At 32.7% G+C, this 22933-nt stretch overlaps 3 protein-coding genes across 3 annotated transcripts; 1 reads left to right on the top strand and 2 right to left on the bottom strand.

Moving 5' to 3' along the window:
- Positions 1-2624: 2624 nt before the first annotated feature.
- LOC135138963 (collagenase-like) lies at positions 2625-3698 on the top strand. Its single transcript, XM_064069015.1, has 5 exons — positions 2625-2738; positions 2786-2942; positions 2991-3139; positions 3198-3284; positions 3340-3698. Exons 1-5 carry the CDS (start codon positions 2669-2671, stop codon positions 3648-3650), a joined length of 774 nt encoding a protein of 257 aa, XP_063925085.1. The 5' UTR covers positions 2625-2668; the 3' UTR covers positions 3651-3698.
- Positions 3699-11050: 7352 nt separating this feature from the next.
- Positions 11051-13507, bottom strand: LOC135137869 (transmembrane protease serine 9-like). Its single transcript, XM_064067628.1, has 11 exons — positions 13298-13507; positions 13102-13252; positions 12894-13054; positions 12760-12846; positions 12566-12711; positions 12359-12518; positions 12158-12238; positions 11946-12102; positions 11737-11897; positions 11594-11680; positions 11051-11547 (listed from the first exon to the last, which is right to left on the bottom strand). Exons 1-11 carry the CDS (start codon positions 13392-13394, stop codon positions 11243-11245), a joined length of 1593 nt encoding a protein of 530 aa, XP_063923698.1. The 5' UTR covers positions 13395-13507; the 3' UTR covers positions 11051-11242.
- Positions 13508-19163: 5656 nt separating this feature from the next.
- Positions 19164-21872, bottom strand: LOC135138072 (O-acyltransferase like protein-like). The gene is made up of 12 exons (XM_064067921.1): positions 21628-21872; positions 21403-21572; positions 21131-21351; positions 20975-21081; positions 20724-20920; positions 20510-20679; positions 20292-20460; positions 20051-20244; positions 19853-20000; positions 19613-19805; positions 19417-19559; positions 19164-19355 (listed from the first exon to the last, which is right to left on the bottom strand). Exons 1-12 carry the CDS (start codon positions 21686-21688, stop codon positions 19239-19241), a joined length of 1890 nt encoding a protein of 629 aa, XP_063923991.1. The 5' UTR covers positions 21689-21872; the 3' UTR covers positions 19164-19238.
- Positions 21873-22933: the final 1061 nt, after the last annotated feature.

Genomic DNA, 22933 nt, shown 5'->3' with positions numbered 1-22933 from the left:
GTAAATCCAACAAAATTCCAGAAATAACGTGAAATCGACAAATCGAAAATACGAAAAATTGAAAGATTGTAATTGGAAACAGAAGCGTCGAAAAATTGAAAAATGGGAAATAGGAAAATTGAAAATCGAAAATTCCACTAACCAAATACGAAAAATCGAAAATCTAAAAAATTGAAAATCCAAAAATCGTAAATCGAAACTCGAAAATCCGAAATAATAATGATGATAGTGGGTCCAACGAAAAGTCAGAAATAATGTAAAATCGACAAATCGAAAATTTGAAAGAGTGAAGCTTGAAGTCAAAAAATCCAAAACTTGAAAAATTAATAATTTAAATATCGGAGAATTGATGATCGAAATTTGAAAAAACAAAAAGTTGAAAATTTGAAGGACCTGAAATAGGAAACTTTAGAAAAATAGAAAAATAAAACAAACGAAAATCGAAAAATCTAAAATGGAAAAATGGAAAATCGAAATTCGTAAAAATCAAAAATCGAAAACTCGTAAATCGAAACTCGAAAATTACAAACTTGAATAATCGAAAAAATGAAAATTCGAAATAATAATAATAATAACAGTGTGTCCAACGAAAATCCAGAAATATGTTAAAATCGACAAATCGAAAATTCAGAAAATTGAAATATTGTAATTTGAAACAAAAGTCGAAAAATTAAAAATCGAAAATAGAAAATTGAAAATCGAAAATCGAAAATTCGACTAACCAAATCCTAAAATTCGAAAATAAAAACAAATGAAAATTCAAAAATCGAAAAATCGGGAAATCGAGATCGAAAAATCGAAAAATCAAGAAATCAAAAAATCAAAAAACTCAAAATTGGTTCATTGAAATTCGAAAAATCGAAAATGGAAAAATTAATCATTTAAATATCTGAAAATTGATAACCGAAATTTGAAAAATTGAAGAATATAAAATATGGAAAATTGGAAAAATTAAAAAATCAAACAATCAAAAATCGAAAAATCTAAAATGGCAAAATTGAAAATTCGAAAATCAAATAATCGAAAAATTGAAAATTCGAAAATAGGGAAATTGAAAATCGAAAATCGAAAATTCCACTAACCAAATACGAAAAAGTGAAAAAAAGTGAAAATCCAAAAACCGAAAACTCGAGAAATCAAAAAATTCAAAAATTGGGAAATCGAAAAATCTAAAAATCAAAAGATCGAAAAATTGGAAAACCGAAAAATCGAAGAATCGAATAACTCAAAATTGGTTCATGGAAAATTCGAAAAATCGAAAACACAAAAAATCCAAAATTGGAAAAATCGAGGATCGAAAAATCAAAAATTATCGGAAAATTGATAACCGAAATTTGAAAAATCAAAAAATTGAAAATTTGAAGGATCTGAAATATGGACAATTGGAAAAATTGAAAAATCATGCAATCGAAAATCGAAAAGTCGAAAATCGTAAAAACCGAAAAATCCTAAACCGAAACTCGAAAAATCGAAAGTTCGGCAATTGAATATTCCAAAAATTGAAAATTTGAAATAATAATACTAATAATAATAGTGGGTCCAACGAAAAATCCAGAAATATCGTAAAATCAACAAATCGAAAATTCGAAAAATTGTAAGATTGTAATTTAAAACACAGAAGTCGAAAAATTGAAAATAGGAAAATTGAAAATCGAAAACGAAAATTCGAGTAACCAAATACGGGAAATTGAAAATCAAAAAATTGAAAATCCAAAAATCCAAAAGTCGAAAAATCGAAAAATCGAAAAATCGAAAAACCAAAAATTGAATAATCTAAAATCGATACTCGAAAATTTATGATTCGAAAAAATAGTAATATTGAGCAGTACGAAAATTTAGAAATATTGCTAAATCCACAAATCGAAAATTCCAAAATTAAAATTTGAAGCATGGAGAAGTCGACAAATCGAAAAATCTAAATGTCGAAAAATCCAAAAATCGAAAAACCGAAAAAGTCGGGAAATTGGAAAATCTTAAAATCAAAAAACCGAAAAATCGAGAATTCACAGTACCGTAATACCCAAAAATTGAAATTTTGAAATCTCCAAGTCTCGAAATTCGAAAAAGTGAAATACCGAACAATCGAAAATCGAAAATCGGATATCGAAAAATCGAAAACTCGATGAATCAATTTCGATTATTCAACAATTTGAAAACTGAACACCGAAAATCGAAAATTCGTAAACCAAGTACAAAAATCAAAAAATTGCAAAATTTGAAAAATCTAAAAATTAAAGAACCGGAAAATCTGAAAGTCTCAAATATGATAAAATTTGCTTCTTTTCGGCGGTGCCATCATTAGTATTCCGGTTCGAAACTTGTTTATTAATTTGTCTAATATTGTTTGTTTTTCCCACGGGATACTGATTGTATGTAAGTTATTTCGGTCATTTTCCATCAGAGCGCCATAGTACCGAGATAAAACCCGGTACTAAGGGCAGATTTGTGCGTTGTTAAACTAAATTTTTTACACTATAGGTATGAAACTAAATTTTTCTCTTTTCTTATCTTCCTACTCTTAAATGCTTGTCCACATTAGTTTCCAGTTATCCTAAAAAGCTGTTCCGTATGTAATCTTATCACTTCTCTCTTAACTGATAAGTTCTTCAAGTGGAAACCTTGAAATTTAGATGTCTAAATTTAAAAATTTTGAAACGATTCTTTCAACATGAGGTCTTTCCTTTGGTTTGTTTGGCTGCTAAACGTGATCGAGAGTGTCCCAACGAATTCCTTTTATGGTAACTAAAGAATCTGGAAACCACATTTAACCTAATTATTACTACAGATACACGGGTGATCAACGGACAAGATGCTGTTTTGGGTCAGTTTCCTTGGCAGGTTGGAATACAAGCTCGCTCTTTTAACATCACATCAAATCGTCTATGTAGTGGAGCCCTTCTCAATCAAGAATGGGTCCTAACAGCTGCTCACTGCGTCAATGGGTTAGTACCAATTTATCAAAATCTCCAATCACGGGTCTAACTTTCCAGGGCTGACAACATAGTACTACATGCTGCCACTATAAGCAACTTGAAGACTGATGGTATTCTACAATTCTCGAAACAGTTGATAGTGCATGACGGTTTCCTTCTGAACGACATTGCCTTAGTTCAGTTCGAAACTCCTATCAGTTTTAACGGTAATTACTAACTAATTAGGAAAAATTGTTATGCTAAATTTCAGTAGCTGCATTCTAGAAAATGTTAGTGCTATTGCACTATCCGACGACGAATTGGCAGCTGATACTTTAGTAACCGTTGCTGGTTGGGGTCATTCCAATCATGGTATGTATGGTAATGATGTATATTTTTTGTGTCGTCTTTGCAAATGTTTTTTTAGATGATTTAGACAACAACACATATATTTTACAGTATGGTACAGTTTCTACCATCGATAACACAGAGTGTCAAAAAATTTATGGGTCTGATGTAGTTCGACCAGGCGTGGTTTGCACGGTCGATGGACCGTCTGGAGAAAGTCCGTGTTATGGGGATGGTGGAGCACCACTTGTACTGGATGCGGATGGTGATGCAGTACTCGTGGGTATTCTAAGTTTTCTCAGTGGTGTGGAATGTGGGGGCGAATATCCTTCTAGATTTACAAGAGTTGCTTCGTACAGAGACTGGATCAAAGAAAAAATAAATATCTAGTTATAGAGTTGCTGTTTTTTTAATAAAAAAGTGTCTTTTTTTCCGTAACTATGAGATGTTTGGTTAAACAACTCAAAAAATTCTAGTGTAGTATCTTAGCATCATATCGCTGGAAGCATATAATAAGGATAAGGATAAACATAGAAAAGGAATCAAAAGAAAAAGGAAATGAAAAAATACTTATAGGAGGGGATTTTAACGCCAGACTCGGCGATAAGGGGACAAGAATAATAGACAAAGAAAAGGGAGAGAAAAGAGGATCAAAAGACATAGTAAATAACAAAGAAGAGAAAATATTGTGGAAGATAAAAAAACAAATGGGATGGGAAATTTTGAATGGAAACAAGGAAGGAGATGAAGAAGGAGAATGGACGTACGTAGGGGCTAGGGGAGAATCAATTATAGACTATGGGATTGTCAACGAAGGGACGTGGGAAGAAATACGGAGTTTCAAAGTGGGGAAAGGGTAGAATCAAACCACATGCCACTAGAAATAAAAATCAAAGGAAAAGAGCAAGAGTACGAAAAACAAGAAAGAAGAAACGAAACAAAAGAAATAGAAAAAAGAATATGGGATGAAGAGGGAATTCAAAGATACAGAAGTAGACTAGAAAAAAAGAAATTCGAAGTAAAAGAAGATATAGAAGCTATGATAGCAGAACTGATCAACTTAATTGTAGAAGCTACGGAAAAAAGAAAGATATACATCTGGCAAGAAAGGAATAATGGATGGAATGCAGAATATAGTGAATTGGAGAGAAAAACAAGGAAAAAACTAAGAAAATGGAAGAATAACAGGGGAAGGAAAGAAGAGTACTTAAAAGCAAGAGAGAATTATAGGAGAAAATGTGAAGAAAGAAAAAGAGAAAAACGAGAAAAAGAAGAGAAGACAATAAAGTCCCTGAAAACAGAAGAAGAAGTATGAAGATATGTAAAAATGAAACAGAGAAGTCAGTAGGAAAATCAAAATACACGAATAAATAAAGGAATCACAACGACGGAAGAAATGTGGAGAGGTTCGGAAATAACAGAAAATGAAATAGGAAGACAGATTGAAAGACTGAAAAGAGGAAAGGCACCAGGAGGGGATGGAATCCAGAACGAAGCGTGGATGTTCGAGACAGAAGGAGTGAAAGAAAGGATATGGGAAGTGGTAGATGGAGTTTAGAAGGGAAAAGGGTTTCCTCGGCACTGGAGAGAAGATATAATAATCCCATTACTTAAAAAGGGACAAAAAAGTGATGTGAAGAACTACCGAGGGATCACCTTACTCAATACGGCGTACAAGATATACGCACTGATACTAAGTGAGAGGTTACGAAAGGAGATGGAAGCAAGGGGTATATATTTAACAAACATGGCTGACGAGAAAACTTTAACAGAAAAAGTGCTGTGCTCTGTGTGCAGTAATCCTGTTGTAAAAAAACGTGTTTATTGCTCAGATTGTTGTGTCTGGTCGCATATAAGCTGCTATAACAAGAGGAAGTGTTGTGACACAGCAGCATCAGCTACAGCTGCAATTCTAGAGATTAACCCTGACGAGGATGCATCAGATAAGCATAGATCAAATACTCAACTTTCTCCATTACGGGAAAACTCAATTATAAAAGGTGCAACTAAGGAGCAAAGAATTTCTACTGACAGTCTGTGTTTGTTTATCAAAGATTTACTCACTAAAAAGTCGGAGCTACAGCAGAAGCTGTACGAAGAGAGGAGGCAAGCGGAGATCAACCAGCAGCGGCACAACACTTTGGTACAACAACAATTTTCACTTGTCAATGAACGTTTAGTTTTGCTTTTCAATGAGCTAGAAACAGTTAGAACACAATTAAAAACAGTATCCATCACATCGAGCAGTACAGCTTTGGTAAAAAACTTACCACCTATCGATATAAAACGACAAGAGATACGGATGACACCACATGAAAAAGTTCAAAAAGATGTGGCGGCGGAAGATGGACGCACTCAATTGCAAGCTACAAATAAAACATCTAAGGATAATGATTTGAAACGACATGAACCAGAGTTGTCACTCGGAAAACAGAGTAAAAATGAAAAATGTGCCACTCAGTCTCCTACCGTTGACATAATTACCACTCAGGACTTATCTAAACCAAGAAACATCTTCAATGTCAAATCCTGGAAAACTGACCAATCTCCAACGGTAACGTCTGTAGAGGCTATAGCTTCCAAAACCCCTGCTGATGTTACTCTAGTTAACAAAAATAGCAAAGATGGCTTTAAAGTTGTCACCTCTCAGAAAAGGAGGAAATCAAGATCAATCATAGGAACAGGTGGTGACAAAGATACCCAAAACTTCAGTGGCGTGGAGAAAAAACTGTGGTTTTGCATTAGGCGTATCCATCCCAAAACTCAAGAAGAAAATATCTTGGAATACTTACGAAAAAACTCCTCTGATGGAATAACGTTCACCTGCGAAAAAGTGGAGTCCAAAAGTCAATATCCTGTATTCAAAGTAAGCGCACCCTTCAGCGAAAAGGAACGTATATACGATTCTGGGTTTTGGCCACCTGGTGTGCAAGTAAGCAGATTTTATTTCCCAAGATCGGTTTTTACAAAAACAAAAGAGGATGTAGTGAAAACATAGAACAAAACGTACTTCGGTTATTACACCAAAACATGCAAGGTATAGGTAACAAAGTAGAAAAACTTGAGGTCGTTTTAGAAGAACGTACACCTGATATCTTATTATTAAGCGAACATTGGCAATGCATCGACCAAATTCAGTTTATAAATTTGGAAATTTATTCTTTATGTTGTAGCTTTTGTCGAGATAAAAATAAACATGGAGGAGTAGCGATCTATACGAAGAATAATATAAGGTCTACAACTTTACTACAATTTCAGAAACAATCGGTAGCTAACATCATTGAATGCTGTGGCATAGATATATTGGACATGAACCTTATCGTTATTGCTTTGTATAGGCCTCCTTCTGGAAATTTTAACCTATTCTTAGATCTTTTAGCGGATATGCTATCCATAATTCCCTATAACAAAACAATTGTTGTTACAGGCGATTTTAATGTAGACTTCTTGAATGACTCCCCAGATAAAAAGTACTTATTAGATTTATTAATGACCTTCAATTTAGTTCATACCATATCTGAACCGACTCGGAATCATGCCTGTCTTGACAACATTTTCATCTCTGCAGACACCCCCAGTTATTACACACAAGTGTTAAATCTTAGTCTAGCTGACCATCTTGCACAAGAGATAGGTATTTCCAAAAATAGTTCCCCTAATCAAAATAAAAAACCACCTCACTACAAATCTATACGTAATTTCAAAGAAGAAAATTATCAACATTTTTACGATGCACTAAAAAATCAGGACTGGTCCCCATTATATGATATAACTGACACTGAAGCAGCTTTTGATTTTTTCATGTCAATCTTTAACAGACTTTTCGACTTGTCATTCTCAATAAAACAAATTAAGTGCACATCTAAGGAACATAAAAAAAAAGTGGATTACACCGGAAGTTCGTAACTTAAAAAAGACTGTTTCCCTATATGCAGATCTTAGTAAACACTTTCCCATTTTTAAAGATCAATTCAAAAAAATAAATAAAGAATATCAAGAGGTGTTAATAAAATCAAAGCAAAATTACAACGAACACAGGTTAGTCACATCTAACAAAAACAAAACAATGTGGGAGATTATTAGAGAATCTTCAAATAAAGTAAAAACAAGGGGTGAAATACGAATCTCTGAAAATGGACATGTCTTAACTGATCTAGCTTGTGCTAATCTTTTCAATAAAAATTTCTCAGAATTGGCTCTAAATATAATTGACGATAACATAGTAAATAACTCCGATTTTCTACTTAATAACATTGATTTATCGCCCTATAGTTTAAATTTTTTACCAGTCACAGGTTCTGACATTCTTCAGATCATACACAAACTGAAGAATTCTAAATCTGCTGGACATGACGAAATACCTAATAGCGTCTTTAAAAAAGTGGGAAAAACTATTTGCGAACCTATAGCACACATTATCAATTTGTCGTTATTAAATGGTCATTTTCCCAACTCCCTAAAAAAGGCTATAGTAGTTCCACTGCATAAAAAAGGTGACGACCAACTAATCACCAATTATAGACCTATTAGTATTTTATGCAGTCTATCTAAAATTTTTGAACGCGTTATTAACAATGGTATTACATCTTTTTTGACAACACATCAGTTAATAGATCCTTCGCAGCATGGCTTCACAAAGGGAAAAAATTTAGACACAGCATTGGCAGCTTATCTTTCTATAATCTCTACTTGTATAGACAAAAACATTCCCTGTCTGGGATTATTCATCGACTTCACGAAGGCCTTTGATTGTGTAAGTCATTCCCTATTAATCAAAAAATTAGAACGATACGGTGTAAGAGGTGTGGCCTTACAGCTGTTTAGGTCCTATCTATCCGGCAGAACACAAAAAGTGTTGGTAAATAACACCCTGTCGGCAGAAGTAGGCATCACTGTAGGAGTGCCACAAGGATCTATTCTTGGTCCTATTCTGTTTATAATTTTCATTAATGACTTATTAATGCTCATGAAAAAGTCTTTTAACTGCTCAGTAATGTCATATGCTGACGACACTAATTTCATAATCACAGGTGGCGATACCACTGAAGTCATTAATAAGGCTACAAATATTTACACTTTGGCACAAAAATGGGTCACAAAAAATAAACTGTGTATTAACCACGAGAAAACGGCATTTACTTTTTTCTCCAATACCGCAAATTGTGCTGAATTCACACTCAATTTAAATAATATAACCATTGCGTGTTCGCCGTCTATCAAACTACTGGGTATCTCCTTCGATAACCACCTAAAATGGTGTTCATATATAGACCATCTATGTTCTAAATTAGCGTCTGTCTGCTATGCTCTCAAAAACATAATGAGACAATGTAACTTCTCCACGGCAAAGCAACTTCATTTTGCTAACTTTCAGAGTCTTCTAAAGTACGGTATTACGCACAGGGGCCTTTCTCCTGATTTTAACCGTGTATTCATATTACAAAAAAGGGCAGTAAGAATTTTAGGGGGCCTAAAAAACCGACACTCTTGTAGATCAACTTTTCACCAACACGGAATCCTGACGCTGCCAAGCTTATATATATGTGAAATTTTATCATACTCATACAAAAACATAAACAACTTCAAAAATAATAGAACAGACTTCGAACACAATACAAGACACAAGGATTTGTTGTTACCAAGACGGCACAAGACAGCTCACTATCAGAGAAGTTTGCATTTTAATTGCTGCAAATTTTTTAACAGTCTTGACTGCGACATTAAAAATGCGTCTAATTTTCTTGTCTTTAAATCTGAAATAAAAAAATTTCTATTAAAAAAAAATTATTACGCAATTAGCGAATTTCTAACATAGCATATCCGCTATATTTTATTAAATGTATAAGTTTCTAATGTACTGTACCTTTATGTTAATTGTTTTCCTTTGACAATTCTTGGATGGAATGGAAGAAACATATCAAGAAATAGTAAATAAGGTGATAGTGAATGGAATAGAGAGGAAGAGTTTTAATACAAATAGAGGAGTGAGACAGGGATGCCCACTGAGCCCCGCATTGTTTGCAGCTTAGCTAGGAGATATAGATGAAATGTTCAGAAAAGACAGACACGAAGGGTGGTAGTGGGCAAAGAGAAAGTGTGGTCGTTGGCGTACGCAGATGGTTTAGTGATGGTGGCAAAGAAAAGAGAAAAAATGAAAACAATGATTTAAAATTTCGAGAAGTACGTACAAAAAAAGGAATTGGAAGTGAATGTGGAAAAAACAAAAATGATGGTGTTTGGAAAGAAAGTAAGAAAGGAGAAGGATGAGTGGGCATGGAGAAGGAAGAGGACTGAACAGCTGAAAGAATTCCAGTACTTAGGATATACATTAAAGATACAGCGCTTATTCAAGAAATGGTCCAAAAAGCGAACAAAGCGAAATGGCAGAGAGAAAATTAGGACATGATTATAAGAGAAGAATGATGATTTTTGGTAGTTTGATCAAAAGTGTATTTATTAGAGATGTACCGACTGTAGGTCTGGCCGACTAACCGACTAGCCCATTGTTCGGCCAGTAAAAGCCGACTAGTCGGCCGACTGTTCGGCATTGCTAAAACCGGTTTATAAATGCGACAAACAGTGTGTTTTTTTTTTCTATTTCTCTGACTACCTTAAAGATTTGTTCTATTTTAATAAAAGGAATAACTAAAGTTCCTTTGTTTTCCAAAAAATGTGTTAAATTAGTTTGGATAACTTTAACATTTAATTTTTTTTAGTAACACAGTACAAAAATAAAGAATAACACAATTTAGGGCCAGTTTATACAATATTTAAACTCAGATTAAGTTGATCGCGCATTTAACAAGGCCATTAGCGACGTCTGATTGGCGTAGAGTCGGTCACATGGTACTTTAACGCAGGGTTAAAAATTAAATCGCAATTAAATATTTAATTGAGGTTCTGTAAACCGGGTTTAATTGTTTTATATACTATTTTAATTTTAATAAAAAAAGCCGACCAATCGGCTGTTTAGCCGACTAGTCGCCGACTGCAGCCGACGATGAAAAACGGCCGAATAGTCGGCTTATCCGACCGGTCGGCCACTAGTCGGTACATCCCTAGTATTTATGTATGCAGCTGAGATTTGGGGATGGAGGGAATATGAAGAAATAGAGAGAGTGCAATAAAAATACTTAAAATGGACATTGGGAGTGGAAAAGTATACGCCGGGGTATACAGTGAGAGAAAAAAACAAAAAGGGAGAAAATGAGAATGGAAGTGGGTAAAAGGGCGGTCGGATTTGAAAAGAAGTTTAGTGAGAGAAGTGATTGCAAAATATTGCAAGAATGTTGGAAAGAAATAAGAAAGGAAGGGGGAGAACATGTTTGGAACGAAAGAGACAGGTATTATGAAGGAAAGGGATATGCATGTGAAGAAATAGAAAGAATGAGAGAAATGGGAAGGAGTATGAAAGAAGAACTGAGTGTAAGAGATAAGGATATAGATAAGCAAGAACGCAGATCGAGAATATCGGAGTCTAGATATAATGCAGAGTATAGAAAAATAGTAAAGAATGAAGTACCAAAGTACACAAACAGAGAAAGTATAAAGGAGAAAAGAATGATGGCGAGATTTAGGTGTGGAAATGAAGAGAAAGAGAATAATTTTTGGATCGATGAAACTGACAGACGCTATAGGATATGTTGGAGAGAGGGAGAAACAATAGAGCATATGAAGGAAGGATGTGAAGGATTGAGAGAATCGAAGGAAAGTAAGAAAGAAGTGCTAAACGAGGATGGAAGAGGACTGGACTGGATGAAAGAAGTACGGAAGTTAAAGGAACTTGAATATTTATTTTATTTATTTTATTTATCTTATTAAGCCTGTAATGCAAATAATAAATTAATACTACGAGAAGAAATAAATTATGTAGTTGTTGCTACTTTAATTTCAAATCTGAATGAATTTTCAGGATATGTATCTGATACTTCAGCATCATAATTATGTTCGTATCCAAAATTTTTTTATTTGTACGAAAAAAACTAAACACCCGTCTTTTCTTTTATCCAATTCCTAAAATAAGCCGTTCTTGTATAACCAGAAGGATAAGAGTCACACCCTTCAGCACTAACAAAGCTAAAAATTGCCACGTGAAGTGGATAAGCGTCAATATTGACGACAAGGGGACCACCTGCATCCCCAAAACACGGATTTTTCACTGGATTGTCTCCAATCGCGCAAACTATACTCGGAGAAATAACATCACCGTAAATTTTCTCGCAGTCGGAATTATCAAGAACCGAAACTGAAGCGTATTGCAAAATATCAGTCACATTTGCCGCATAATCTAAAACAAAATGATCAAAACTTAAACAACCAGTTGTGGGTGGTACCGTGAGTTGAGTGTCCCCAACCGGTGACTATAGCGTCAGTACCAGGTTGTAGTTTTTCATCTGATAGCACAACTGCGCTAGTATAGTCTAAAATTATATAACATATTCATATGTGGCGTAGTTTAATTTCTGGGTACTTTTACCGCTGAACACTAGAGGAGGATCAAGGTGTATTACTCCAATATCGTTTTGGAGAGTCAAGGAGTCAAAATCTTCATGGATTATGTAGTCGGATGAAGTACTAATAACTCTATCGAAGTCAGTTATGTCAACCACCCCAGAATATACCCCTAGTTCTTGGGCACTAAAAATCATTAATCGCTAGCCGAATTTGAGTATTTGAAATATTTACTCGTAGAGGCAGTTGGCGGATGTTAGAACCCATTCTTCACTAATGATGGTCCCGCCGCAAAAAAGCAGTTCCATGTTTGATTTTATCTTCAAAATTCCGACTTGCCAAGGAAATTGACCCTTAGTGGCATTTTGGCCATTTATAACTCGAACTTCAGCTGCAACCAGTTGCATGTTTAGATCCCAAAAACTGACTCAGTACAATTTACTTACCACTAAAAACCCCGTTGTTTTCTCTTAAGAAAACCGACGCAATAAAACAGAGCACAAAGTAAATCATGTTTATTTGGGACAGTATTTTAAAAAATCATTTATTAATCTAATCTTTTGATTAAAACTGATAAGTCAGAAATAAGTGCTACAATCCTGATTTTATTATCTACACGGGTCAAATTTTCCAAACATAAAATTAAATTCCGGTTTTTTCTCTAATCCAGTCCCTGAAATACGACACCCTCGTGTTTCCTGAAGGATAGGGATATTCGCAGCCGTAGCCATTGGTGAAACTAAACACAGCGATTTGTACTGGTATCCCACATGAATTTAGAACGACAACTGGTGCCCCACTATCTCCCTAAAAAGCAACTTTTAAAACCATATTTTCCCAAATTTGGCGTCTACCTGGCAAGGACTTGTATGAGGATCTCCAGGATTAGCGCAAATCACTTGATCTACGATATAGTTGCTTCCGTAGATTCTAGTACAAGCCTCATTAGTAATAGTTTCGACATTTGTGTAGTAAAGAATGTCGCTGGTGTACAAGTCGGCTACAAACCAAATACTAGTCAAAGCTTTAAGAAACAAATCAAACTTACAGTCTTTAGTGACGCCCCAGCCACTTACAGTGACGTTGGTGCCTACAGGAGGGTCCTTAATCGCTAGAGCAACGGGTTTGGTGTACTCTGAAAAAAGTAGTCAGTCATTTCGTCCTAAAACCAAAAAAACGTACCGTTAAATTGAACAGGTTCCTTCAATCTAATCAAACCAATGTCGTTTCGCAACAAATCAGCAATGTACCCTTCGTGTTGTATAAACTGAATCGCTTGGGAGACTACTTTAGTTGAGTCAGAAATTTTCGTCGCGTTGGAATATATGTTAGCACCTATGGCTCTATAACCCCATTTTAGACAAACTTTCTTCCAGTTTTCAATATTTACCCGTCAAGACAATGCGCCGCCGTCAGAACCCACTCTTCACTGATAAAAGATCCTCCACAGAAATAATATCCGACCGAGTTTCGTCCATAGATGCCTATTTGCCAGGGAAATTGACCCAACGACGCCTCATCACCGTTCACAATTCTTGGAGCTGCAAATTCTACTTAGATTTGGTAAAGCAAGCAATTAATTCTACCGATGTCCTTTAAAGCTCTTGCTTCGATTTTGATCTCGTTTAAAGCTGTAACTGAAGACAACAACGCACACAGAAGAATACACACGTGGCGAAACATTTTGCCAACTGGGATAATTACTAAGTGATTTTTCTTTATATGAGGGATCAAATCGTGGCAGAGACGTGATTTGATAATGCGAACAATGAATGACAAGGGATTAGGTGGTGGATTGATAAAGAATTTGCGACACGGGAGTAGGAAATGTGGTGTTCGTAGCTAATAGTCGGGGTAGAAACTTCGGAATTTTGAAACGATTTTATGTGTGTTGTTTTTTTCAAAGGGAAAAAATTTTGAAAATGAAAAGTTTGGTAAGAATGAAGTGAGGACAATGGATTAATGAAGCGCATTTTTCGGGATGATCGATCATTGGTATTAGGCGATCAATCAAACTTAAACCCTAATCCCGGAAAGACTAAGAGATTAGAAATTGCTTGTGGATTCAGAGTGGATCGTGGTACTTAGTAATTTTCTTGTTAGTTGTAATGAGTAAATTATGATAACAATAAAGTTGTGAAAGAAAGATTGTTTTTTGTGTTGTGGGAGATAAAGTTAATTAGTGGTAAATCGAGGGCTTAATGGAAGTCAGAAAATGCACAATCAGTCAAAGGAAATGACTAATCGGTCAAGCAAGGTTCAGACAATATCCCTTTTTGATATTTACCGAAATTAGAGAATCTGTTGTATTATATACAATTACATGTTTTTTAAATTCAGTCTAATTTTATAAACTGTAATTTGTCTTGATTTATTCTTGATAGGAAAGGTTTTCGAACATTGATGCATTAATAAAAATATTTAACAAAACTTTCAGTTTAACGGGTAATTTTTCCACTAGCATAAATAAAAAGTAATTAATAATATAACATATGACTTTAAATGTCACGCCTTAAATTGTATGTTACTGTATACTTTTTTTAAAAACAGACCAATTTTTAAATTAAATAAAAAAAGTAAATTTTTCTTTTCTTCAATTCATCAATTTTTCGATTTTTCAGATTTTTGATTTTTCAATTTTTTTATTTTCTAAGATTTAGATTTTTCGACTTTTTTTGATTTTTCGATTTCTCAATTTTTCAGTATTCCGTTGTTTCAATTTTACGTCTCTGCAATTTTTCTCCTCTTCAATTTTACAATATTTAAATATTTAGTTTTTGCGGTTTTTCAGATTTGACTTTTATAAACTCTATTTTTCGATTTTTCATTTCTTCGCCTCTTCAATTTTTCAATTTTTCAGATTTTTGATTTTCCAATTTTTTAAGGTTTTGAGTTTTCGACATAACTTTTTTGACTTCTTTATTCCTCAAATTTTCATTTTTTTAATTTCTCAGTTTTTGGATATATCAGTTTGGCGATTTTTCAGTTTTTCCATTCTCCAATTTTTCTTTTATTGTTGAATTTTTCGAAAGTTCAGTTTTGGGAGTTTTCAGATTATTTATTGGTCCAAATTTTTAGATTTTACAATTTCTCAACTTTCGGCTCTTTCAGTTTCACTTTTTCTTAATTTCTCTCCTTTTCAATTTTATGATTTTTAAATTTTCAATTAAACCATGTTTTGATTTTCCCATTTCTTGACTTTCGACTGTTTCGATTTTTTAATCTTTTAATTTCTCAGTTTTTGTATGTTTCAGTTTAGGGATTTTTCGTTTTTTTTTATTTCTCAATTTTTCGAATTTTCAGTTTTGGGGATTTTCAGTTTAATTTTTATTCAATTTTGCGACTTCATGATTTCTCAATTTTCCGTTGTTTCAATTTTACGTTTTTCCAATTTTTTTCCTCGTCAATTTTACAATTTTTAAATATTGGCGTTTTCCAGTTTTTCAAATTGAAGTTGTATAAACTGTCAGTTTTTCGATTTTTTATTTCTTCAATTCTTCAATTTTTCAATTTTTATGTTTTTGATTTCAACATTTTTTTCTATTTTTTGAGGTTTTGATTTTTCAACTTGACTTTTTTGACTTATTGATGTCTCATTTTTTCAATGTTTAAATTTCTTAGTTTCTGGATATTTCAGTTTTTCCATTCTTGAGTTTGTCTTTAATTCTTTAATTTTTCAATTTTCCGAAATTTCAGTTTTACGTTTTTCAATTCTACTCTTAAATTTTACGATTTTTAAATATTTTGATTTTTCAGTTTTTCAAATTCTTGACTTTTCTAAGTTCTCAATTTTTCGATTTTTCAATTAATCGATGTTCTAGTTTTCCCATGTCTTGACTTTTCGACTATTTCGATTTTCCTGTTCTTCGGTTCTTCAGTTTTTCGATTTTTCAGGTTTTTGATTTTTCAATTGTTCGATTTTTTCTCAGTTCTACGATATTTCAGTTTTGGGATTTTTCAGTTTTCTTTCATTTTTCAGTTTTTTGATATTTCAGTTTTGAGATTTTTTAATGTTTCGATTCTGCGACTTTTCGATTTTTGACTTCCGGATTTTTCGATGTGTCGATTTTTTTACTTTTTCGTTTTTTCAATTTTTAAAATTTTAGATTTTTGGATTTCTTGATTTTTCATTTCATTTCTTGGATATTTCAATTTTTCAAGTTTTCGAATTTTTCAAATGCTACTATTTCTTAATTTTTCGATTTTTCGGCTTCATGGTTTTAGATTGTCTGTTTTTCGATTTCTCGTTTATCCAAATTGTCCAGTTTTTAATTTTTCAATTTTTAAATTTTTCCATTTTTTAATGTTCTGATTTCCCGATTTATCGAAATTTGAATGTCCCGATATTTTAATTATTCATTTTCTCGAGTTTTTCAATTTATATCTTTTCGATTTTTTATTTTGACATATTTCGGTTTCTCAGTTTTTCCGTTTTTCCCGTTTTTTTCTTTTTCCCCTTTTAGATTTTTCGATTTTCCAATTTTTCAACTACTATTAACTTTTCGTTTTTCAATTTTGGCCTATTTCAGTTTCTCAATTTTTTTAAATTTGCGACTTCATGACTTTTCAATTTTAATTTTTTAATTTCTCAGTTTTTGGATGTTTCAGTTTTGAGATTTTGCAGTTTTGCTTTCATTTTTCAATTTTTCGAAATTTCAATTTTGGGATTTTTCAGTTTATTATTCAATTTTTCAATTTTATAATTTCTCAAGTTCCGATGTTTCAATTTTACCTCTTGCAATTCGCCTCTTCGATTTTTAAATATTTGATTTTTGCAATTTTTCAATTTTGACTTTTGTAAAATCTCAGCTCTACGATTTTTCATTTTTTCAATTCTTCAATTTTTAATTTTTTTTTGGGTTTTTGATTTTGCAATTTTTACGGTTTTGAGTTTCCGATATTTCAGTTTTGAGGTTTTTCAGTTTTTCCATTCTTTAGTTTTTCTTTCATTGGTCGGTTTTTCGAAATTTCAGATTTCGGATTTTTCAGATTATTATTTATTGTTCTATTTTCAGTTCTTTAATTTCTCGATTTCCGCTTTTTCGATTTCTCAAATCTCCGATGTTTCAGTTTTACGTTTTTTCAGTTTTTCTCCTATTCAATTTTACGATTTTTCAATTTTTGACTTTTATAAACTCTCAATTTTTTTTTTTTTCAATTAATTTAAGTTTTGATTTCCAGTTCTTGACTTTCGAATGTTCCGATTTTTCAGTTTTTCAATTCTTCAGTTTTCAGGTTTTTGATTTTTCAGTGTTTCGATTTTTTCGACTTCACTTTTTTCTCAGTTTTTGGATATTTCAGTTTTGGGATTTTTCAGCTTTTTTCGTTGTTCAATTTTTCGAAATTTCAGTTTTGGGATTTTTCAGTTTATTTATTATGCAATTTTTCGATTTTACAATTTCTCAATTTTTTAATTTCACGATTTTCAATTTTTCGATTTCTTAATTTTCTGATGCGTCAACTTTAGGTTTTTCCAATTTTTTTCGTTTTCAATTTTACGATTTTTAAATATGGTTTTTGCAATTTTTCAATTTTGACTTATAAACTCTCAGCTTTTCAATTTTTCAATTTTTTAGGTCTTTGATTTTTTAATTTTTCAATTTTTTAATGTTTTGAGTTTTCGCCTTGACGTTTTTGACCTTTTGATTTCTCAAATTTTCAATTTTCTGATTTTTCAGTTTTTGGATATTTCAGTTTTTCTATTCTTCGGTTTTGAATTTTTCAGATTATTTATAATTCAATTTTTCAATTTCTCGATTTTCAGTTTTTCGATGTCTCAATTTTCCAATTTTTTAATTTCTTTGTTTTCGGATATTTCAGTTTTTGGATTTTTCATTTTTTCTTGCATTGTTCAGTTTTTCGAAATTTCAGTTTTGGGATTTTTCAGTTCATTTATTAATTAATTTTTCGATTTTACAATTTCGCGATTTTAAATTTTTCGATTTCTCAATTTTGCAATTTTTCAAATTTTACTTTTATTAACTCTCAGTTTTTCGATTTCATTCCTTTAATTCGTCAATTTTTCTATTTTTAGATTTTTATTTTGCAATTTTTCAATTCCTTAAGGTTTTGATTTTTCGACTTCATTTTTTTGAGTTATTGATTTCTCATTTTTTCAATTTTTAAATTTCTCAGTTTTTGGATATTTCAGTTTTTCCATTCTTCAGTTTTTCTTTAACTTTTAAATTTTTCGAAATGTCAGTTATGGGATTTTTCAGATTATTTATTATTCAATTTTTAATTTTACAATTTCTCAGTTTTCCGAAATTTCAGTTTTACGTTTTCTCAATTTTTCTCTTCAATTTTAAGATTTTTCAGTTAATCGATGTTTTAGTTTTCCTATTTCTTGACTTTTCGACAGTTTCGATTTTCCTGTTCTTCAATTCTTCAATTTTTCAGTTTTTCAGTTAATCGATGTTTTAGTTTTTCCATTTCTTGACTTTTCGACAGTTTTGATTTTCCTGTTCTTCAATTGTTCAATTTTTCAATTTTTAACTTCTGGATTTTTCGATGTTTTAATTTTTTAATGTTTAAAATTTTTTCGAGTTCTTCAAATGTTTCGATTTCTTAATCTTTCGATTTTTAGACTTCCCGGTTTTAGATTTTCTGTTTTTCGAGTTTTCGTTTTTTTCAAATGTTCGATTTATTAATTTTTCATTTAAAATTTTTTCGATTTTTCAACGTTTGGATTTCCCGATTTATCGGGGTTTGGACGTTTCGATGTTTTGATTATTCAGTTTCTCGATTTATGAATTTTTCAATTTATAAATTTTAGATTTTTTATTTTGGCCTTATTCGGTTTCTCAATTTTTCGAATTTTCTACTTCTCAATTTTCGGTTTTTCGATTTTTTATTGTCGGATTTTCGGTTTTTCGATTTTCCAGTTTTTCGAAGTTTCGATTTTCAATGATCCGATTTTTCAATTTTTCGATTTTTTAAATTTTACATTTTTCGATATTTTTATGTTTCGATTTCTTGACATCTTGGTTTCACGATTTTTAGATTTCCCGATTTTTCAGAATTTCGATTATTTTAATTCTTAGTTAACCAAAAAAAAACAACCAAATCGCTTCTGAACCCTTAGAGTCGACACTGGCCTGAGGGCGCTCTGGTTTGTAAATCAAACAAGTTCTCAGGCGACCATTAACAGTCGAAGTTAACTAGTTAAGCATATACTGAGAAATTTAGAATGTCTATATTTTGTCCCGTTAGTCATCTGCTTTAAATATATTTCATATTTAAAGACGCAGGGGTGCGGGGATGTTATGCGCCACTTTATAAAGGTTAAGAGTTAAGGGTGAAGGAACTTCTGTCAAAATAACCTTCCAGAATTTTTTTACTGGCTTTGAAGAATACACAGCCCATTTTATTAAATTTTTACATTGTCAAGGAATTATGTTGTAGGCAACCAACAATACACCTGTGTTTTCTCAAAGATTAAATAAACTGAAAGTTAAAAGAAGTTGTTTTTAATAAAACGATGACGGGTTATAATTTAACACAAATTTTATATTCCTCATAACATGATTACTTTAACATAAACATCATTTTCTTCGACATTATGGTAAATGGCATTTGAACAAATATAGTTAGAAACAGGGATACCAGATAGGAGAGTGACACCGTAACAATTATGTCTCCGAACTAAAAATTATTAAAAAATAATTCATAATGTGTTATTTTATTATCACCTGGCCTAACTTACCATAACATAGTCAGCCATCAAGGGCGGGTACATTTTAAGACCGGCGTTGACTCTCGCTATGGAAAAATGTACAACAAAAGCACCATAAGAAAGCTGGGCCATAACGTGGAAAAGAGGATATTCAAAAACTTTCTTCAAGAAACCTATACACAAATATTATACAATAAAAGAAGAAATGAAAAAAATGTAAACAGACCTCCAAGTCCTTGGGACATACCGAACAGCATTAACCCTATTCCACACGAAAAAATCGTTTTGTATACACTTCCATAGATGGATGCAAACCACCTACTGTTGGAGTAGTAGCCACTATATACATAGAACGTATAAGTAAAAACTGAAAGTGGTACCAGAGCTAGACACAATATCCACACTGTTAGAATATGACTCTACAAGAAATCCTTGTCACAGTTCCTAATGACCCAACGAAAATTACCTTCTTTGTGAAAATTTTTTCCTCTTTGTATTTCCAAAAAACGTACCCAAAACACATACCCACAGCAAAACCTGGAACACTCATAATTGTGGAAGTCCACGAGAAATTCCACTCGTAGTTGGACGATAGACTTAAGTTATACATCGCCCTAAAATATTAACTCTTGAGTGACTTCCCGTACTTAAATTAAGTACTCACTCTGGCGTAAACTTAAACCCGACTTCCAAATTTCTCCAAAACAAGTAGCAAAAAAGTCCAACTATAAAAATCAGATTTATCGCCCCACAAATTATGAGTATTCTTCGGGGTTTGCTTTGTATTAACCACAAAATAATGGAGCCTAGTACGAAGAGCTGAAACTCCGCTGCCATGTACCACGACTGTATCAAACACTAAAATTTTTAGATTGTTAATACGTTAGTCCACTTTGGGGAAGTACCAGTCCATCAGAAGTGAAGAAGTTGTTGATGAAGAGTAGATTCAACCACCACTTTTGCCTGCATATTCTGTACTCTTCTCCGACTAGGTCGTCCCAGAAGGGACCTCGGGAGTAGTGCACCAGCCACGTGCTATGTAAACCAACAACCAGAGCCAGCAGTGGAATTAATCTACGACGTACTTTTGGTAAAATTGGACTACTTAATCTAACTCACTCACCGAAAATACTTGCCAAAAATGTAAACCAACAAGTACCCAAAGGTGATTTTCTTGGACTTTTGCAACTTTTCTAAAATACTGACAACCAGTAACCACGAAGACAGGACGAAGAATATTTGGACAAGAACACCGCCGTTGGAATGGTAACTCGTTAGAACCCTGTGGACAGCCTAATTTTTTATTGTTTTGTCTGTTCTTGTGTCAATATAGATACCTCTTCTGTGTATTCTGGATTGGCAAGTGGAATAGCTAAAGTCACGATGGCTGTGTGAACATATATAATCCACACTGAACATATGAACCGAACTCCTTGCATAGACGGCACAAAATCCGACTTGTAGTCCTTGGGGTTTATTTTGGTCAGAATTTTCCAGTTTTGGGAGACGGAAAAACAAGTGAGAATGTGACCAACTGTGAAAAGAGCGTGAAAACGTCGAACTTCAGGTGGACACTCATACTATATACCCCCTGTTTTTGAAAAAGTGTCATATTTTTCTGACGATTGGTACTTGAAGAGTTCCAAAGCGAACGATAGTGTAACTACGAAGACGAAACCTGAAGCCGCTAATATACTAGAAGTGAACAGGTTTAGTATTTTGGCACTCAATGGATACCACGTACGCTAAAATATAGTCCAGTTTTCCAACCACGTAGTCCGAATTTTTCGTTTCACAACGAATTTTGTCCACGGTAGTCACCAGTCCCAGATTTTTGAATTTTTCGTCGTAGATTTGTTCCACTCTTTGGGAGAAATTCGCACTACAGTGTTCGCAGTGGTTCGGAAGACAGAGTCCGTGTCTGAGTAGATCGTGCCGGTAGTTGTCTGTGTTTGAGCTAACATCCTAAAATTTCTGAAAATATACATATTCCAGACTACTACGAAAAATGGGTACCTTGATAACGTTCCAAACTTTAGTCGTATTTGCCGGATTTTCCGGATTTAGCTTTATGGAAACTAGACAATAAGAAGTGTCTTCTTGACGGTACAAGCACTGGTAAAAATCGTCAAATTTGAAGAGTTGTGGCATCAGGTCATAGTCTTTATTGATTTCTGGTATCGCTTCTTTTGGAAAAGAGGGAATATTGGGCTCAATAAAGTTAAAAATAAATTAAGTTACCTGTTAGTTTTATTAGAACGGTAGTTTTGACTAAACAAAGTACGAATAGTTTAAAACACATTTCTCACTGCCAAATTTAAATTTATTGATCGCAAGTGATTTAGCTCGAGTGTGACAACCAGCACGAGAATAAATAAATACAATTTTTGTGGAAGAACTGGTTCTTGAAGGATTAATGATAAATACACTTTTTTTGTAAGTGGTTTATAATGCAGGTATAATGTTTTGCATTGTGTATTTTACCAGTTTTATCAGTAAACACGACTCAGACAGCAAAAATCACAACAATACGTCAATACATTACTTAATGTTGTAAAAATATACGTGTGTACTGGAAACTGACATGGTGCATTTGAGTGGATGTAATTTGGATTAAGATCATTTTTATGGTAAGGGATCGTAATTAAAACCAGACTAAATGGAAACAGGATTTTTACGAGATAGACAAAAAATCAAGGTTAGCTGGAGCAGCAGTTCGAGTTTTAATTAATATACTAACCTTCGATGCAACAGTTTTATTTTACTGTCTGTTTTTATTTAACTCTGCTTTCATTAATAAAATATTTTTCAAAATATACAGGATGTTATTGAAATACATGTACTGTCATATTCTTCAGTAGTAATCGATCCCGTCATGTGCGTTAGACATTATTCTACCTCCACTGGTGGCACATATCGTCTCGACATCCCCATACCATAGAGTGTCCAAAATTACGAATGACGTCGAGATAGAAACTTCTTCCTAATCTCCGTCCTTCTTCTGTTTTTTTCTCCTCTTTTGTTCATCACTTACGTTTCTTCAGTTTTACTATTCGAGTTTTCATTATGAAATTTTTCACATTTTCGATTTTCACAATTTTGGCATTTTTTAAATTTGGATTTTCACGAATTTTTAATTTTTCAAATTTTTGATTTTTCAGTTTTTCATTTGTTCAAATTTCCTTTTTGCAATTTTTCGTCGTGGTTTTATATTTCCTTTGTTTTTTAAACTTTTAAATTTTTTCATTTTTCGATATTTCAATATTTTGTGAGTGTGAAGATTTTCAATTTATGGATATTTCAAATTTTCGGTTTCCAGCTTTTCGATTTTTGAATTTTTAAATTTTTTTATTGTTCTATTTCTCAATATAAGATTTTTCAGATCCTCGATTTTTCAATTTTTCGTTTCTCCAATTTTTGATTTGTAATTTTTTTAGATTTATTTTAAATATGTACTAATAAAAATTATAATTTCGATTTTTTAGTTTCCAGATTTTTCGTTTCTTCAGTTCTTAGATTTGCAATTTTTCAATTTTTCATCTTTTTT

This window comes from Zophobas morio, unplaced genomic scaffold (assembly GCF_036711695.1).
Source record: "Zophobas morio isolate AGI-343-1 ecotype UQ-CSIRO unplaced genomic scaffold, CSIRO_AGI_Zmor_V1 ptg000030l, whole genome shotgun sequence".
Lineage (NCBI taxonomy): Eukaryota > Metazoa > Arthropoda > Insecta > Coleoptera > Tenebrionidae > Zophobas > Zophobas morio.
The sequence above is the reverse complement of the archived record's forward strand: the minus strand, read 5'-3'. Positions and strand labels throughout refer to the sequence as shown.